The sequence below is a fragment of the Mya arenaria genome, chromosome 1, assembly GCF_026914265.1.
Source record: "Mya arenaria isolate MELC-2E11 chromosome 1, ASM2691426v1".
Classification (NCBI taxonomy): Eukaryota; Metazoa; Mollusca; class Bivalvia; order Myida; family Myidae; genus Mya; species Mya arenaria.
In genome coordinates, this window is record NC_069122.1 from 24,703,719 (window position 1) to 24,707,792 (window position 4,074).

Genomic DNA, 4,074 nt, shown 5'->3' on the forward strand with positions numbered 1-4,074 from the left:
CGTGGCACAAAAAGGGGGAAATTGAATTGGCTCCTCGGATAAAGTGCCCGTATGGCTAATTCCCGAGATATTGCCTAAATCCCGTGCCACGGCCGTACAGAAATGAATTGAACAACGGCCATAAATAATTTTATGTTTGCATAAAATTGCATTTATGTAATTGTCCAAGGTCAAAGTTATGTTATGTAACAGGAAAGTCGAACTAGTATGGATTGAAGGAAAACAAACACCGTTTGAATGAAAAACGGGCATTTATTAAAATGCCATAAATATTGTTGATTTATTCCAAAGGTAATTTAGAAAAGTTTTCCGAAAAACATATCTGGGTGGACCAAAACCGCCAAAAGGAAACGCCGCACAGAGAGACGAGACTGTGTGAAAGAGGTATGGGAACATGAAATGGGCAGGAATAATAAAAACAGAACCATGTCCGGATTGTCAACACATGAGCGTAGGTTAGAGGACGATGTGGCAACACGCGGGCCATGGTAGCCAATGCGGAAACCGAAAGTGAAACCTTGAAGAAGGTAATCAGTGAAAGGATAATCATCTAAAAACTGTACAAGAACATGGATGTTAATGGAGGTGACTGGGTCGAAATTATTTAGGCGGCAGGGGGTTGGCAGATGGTTTGGCTGGAGGGGTTCTGCCGGCTTGTTCCTTATTGGTGAACTTACAGTTGTAGGCTGGGTGGGGACCAAGGCAGTAGCCGCAGATGTGGGGGTGGGGGCAATGTTGCGAACGACATTTTGTGCTGCGGTTGAAGTTCCAACAAGTGTTCGGGTGAAATCGTCTAGGGCAGGAAGGGCAGGAGGTGTTGGCTTGTTGATGGGAACGAAAGGACTGAGTCGGAGGATGGTAGGATGTAGAGGCCATTAGCAAAAACTCAGTGTGAAGGCGATCCCAAGGGAGAAGGACGGATTCCCGTAACATACGAAATTGCGTGTCGTATTGGGCAAAAGCTAAACCAGGACGACGAGCAGCCAAATCACGGACAATCTCGCCATACTTCATGAGCTGGGGAGTTTCGAAAGGGAATTTGGCCGTGTATATAGCCACGAAGCGAAGAAAGGCAGTAGTCCAAGTGTCGATGGAGGTAATTTTGCGTAATCGTGAAGATGCTTGGACAGAGATGTTGGAATGTTGATCTAAGTTGAGGGTGTACTGTACAGGAGTCTGAGAGGAAGAAGAAAGGGAGGGTAGTAGAGACGCAAGGTCAATGAATTTGTTGCGCCATATGTCATGTTGGATCGATTTTTTAACCTGATGAGAAATTGGTGTGCTGATCGGTTCAGCATAATGAATGCCGTTACCTGGTAAAATATTGTGTCCATGGTACTGGACGGCTTGGGAGACGTCCTGGAAATCGTCATCTGATGTGTCATCGTCAATGATGGCTTGTGCGGAGAAAGGAGCAGGTCGAGAATGGTTCGGTGGATGGACGGACGCCGGAAATGAAGAAGCCTGTGGTTGGGTAGGAAGTGGAGTCGGAGGGAAAGGTGCATGGTCAGGAATGACGTTGTGAATGTCAAGGTCCTGAGAATCTGCAGAGTCCTCAAGTGGCAGATTCACACATGATCGGTTTTGAAGGTTATGCGGAGCATGACGATCAGCGCTGTCCTCATTGGGAAGTGGTAACAGGGAAGGGCGTTTACGTGAACGCTTCGCGGGAGTTTGTACCGTTGATGGGCCCTTGCTCGTTGTAGCTGCAGCCGTCTCAAGTGAATGCTTGGTCGGCGGCGTACTGGCAGGAGTGGGCTGTACTGTTAGGTTAGCGCAGCAGGAGCAAGCACTGGTGGTGGAAGTCCGTTTCCGTTTAGACGAACGTTTCATCTGAAATTGAATAAGGTGACCAATAGAAAGACTTCAAAAAGGAGCCCGATTACCTATGGCCAGTGCTTAAAGGAGGAAATAATCCAGGTAACCCATAACAGTAGCTACTGTAATGGGACTGCTCTGGTAAAAGAAGAAAGGCATGGACTGATGACTAAACCATGCAAAGAGTAGGAACATGGTGTGATAACTAAACCATGTAAGAACACAGAAAACACTGTGGGATTGTTAAAGCTAATGGCATGGACTGATAACTAAACCATGCTAAAATTTAGAAACATGGTGTGATAACTAAACCATGTATCAGCCCGAAGACTGAGAAGAAAAGGCGAATTAAGGCATGGACTGATAACTAAACCATGCTAAAAATTAGGAACATGGTATGATAACTAAACCATGTAGCAGCCCGAAGACTGAGCGGAAAACCGCAAATGAAGGCATGGACTGATAACTAAACCATGCTTAAAAGTGGAAAAACACGGTGTGATAACTAAACCGTGTACAGCCTGAAGAATGAGTAGAAAAGCTTGTATGGCATGGACTGATAACTAAACCATGCAAGTATGTAGAAATGAAGCATTATTTAGCGGACCAAATAGAAATAAATGGTAATTAAACTGAACGTAACCAATGAACGATATGACAGGCATTAGAAAGCCACACCAAAAAGGGGATAAAGTTCATATACGTATCTTGCTTAGTTATTAGCAGATGGACCCCTTCAAGGCGGCGACCACTGCAGCACGGACATTGCTCAGTAAACGAAGCTGGCCGGCATTCGATAGGTGGCAACCATCAGAAGAAAAGTTGCGGTGTTGGCATTCCGCAGACCAAAAACCTTTCATCCGCCAAACGTACGAGCGGCCATGTGTTGTCCCGTTAAGCATCGACATCAATTGCATATTCATGTCATCAACCCTGGCATTAAACCAGGCTGTATCCACGGGGTACTTCACAGGAATAGAGGGCACATGCCTATGCAGGGTCTGCAGGACAATAACCTTTGGCACCGATAGCACGAAAAGTAAAGTGTCAACAAGGTCCGTAATCTGGCGGGAAACACTTGTAGGTGAGACAATAGGATCGTATATATCACAGGTACCAACGACCAGCACAACAACGTCAGGGCTGAAATCGCGTACCACGCAAAGATTGTCACGTAATGTCTGAACTGAAGCGCCTGGGAAGCCCGAGTATTGAACAAGGGGGGGTCCATGGAGATCCATATGGAAATTCGCTGAAGAAGATTGTCGAATGAAGTCCCGTAGACGTTTCACAAATGAGTGTCCGAACAGTTGAATCCTCTGAGTATTGGCCGCCGCCATGTTGGATGACGTAATAGTTATTCCAAAGTTGCCACCTTCGTGTGCAAATAACACGTTAAAAATGGGTCGCCGCCCCGGAGAAAAAGATCCAAAAGGAAAATGTTTACAATAATGAACAATGTACTATAATAAATAACCTTGCAAATATTGCAAATCCTAGCAAGTATAAAAATATCTTCCAGAGACTGGCGAGCGCTTAGCATACGCCAGAGAGAACAAAGAAGAATGGCAGACGCATTCTGATTGGGCTGTAGCGTCACGTGGCACAAAAAGGGGGAAATTGATTGGCTCCTCGGATAAAGTGCCCGTATGGCTAATTCCCGAGATATTGCCTAAATCCCGTGCCACGGCCGTACAGAAATGAATTGAACAACGGCCATAAATAATTTTATGTTTGCATAAAATTGCATATATATATAGATAATTGGTATGTTTATCAAGAATTGTTAGGTACCGCCTTGGAACGGTCAGTAAAATGTAAATTTACTGGGGGTTTAAACCAGTTTATGTGCACAAACCTCACTCTTATCCCAACCAATTCTTAATAAAGATAAAACGCAAAAGGTAAATCTTATCAAAGTATGCATTAACTTGAGGAAACTTATCAATAAAACAAATAATAATAAAAAACGAAAAGGTAACCCCCAAGTACTTCAATGATTAGAGATCCCAACACTATCTGCAGACGGAGGGAAACAGAGCACCTAATGCAAATACTTTTCAAAGATACGATGCAGTCATCGTTAGAAACCAAAAACATCACACACAGTCTGCCTTATAAAATAAAAGGTTTAAAACTGTGTGATCATAGAGTTTCATAATAAAAAGCATTATTGTACTAAAACTGGGAACAAATAAAAATAAAACATTATTAAAAATAAAAGCGACTTGTATATGCTATTTTCTCCTTCCAGAT

The 4,074-nt window shown here is 43.7% G+C and overlaps 1 protein-coding gene across 1 annotated transcript; it reads right to left on the bottom strand.

The window, feature by feature from the left end:
• Positions 1-600: 600 nt before the first annotated feature.
• Positions 601-1,833, bottom strand: LOC128225693 (uncharacterized). The gene has a single exon (XM_052935605.1). It carries the CDS (start codon positions 1,831-1,833, stop codon positions 601-603), a length of 1,233 nt encoding a protein of 410 aa, XP_052791565.1.
• Between the last annotated feature and the right edge of the window lie 2,241 nt (positions 1,834-4,074).

Bases quoted from the DNA above. Each gene is read 5' to 3' on its own strand.
- LOC128225693 (XM_052935605.1), bottom strand. From the start codon at position 1,833: ATGAAACGTTCGTCTAAACGGAAACGGACTTCCACCACCAGTGCTTGC.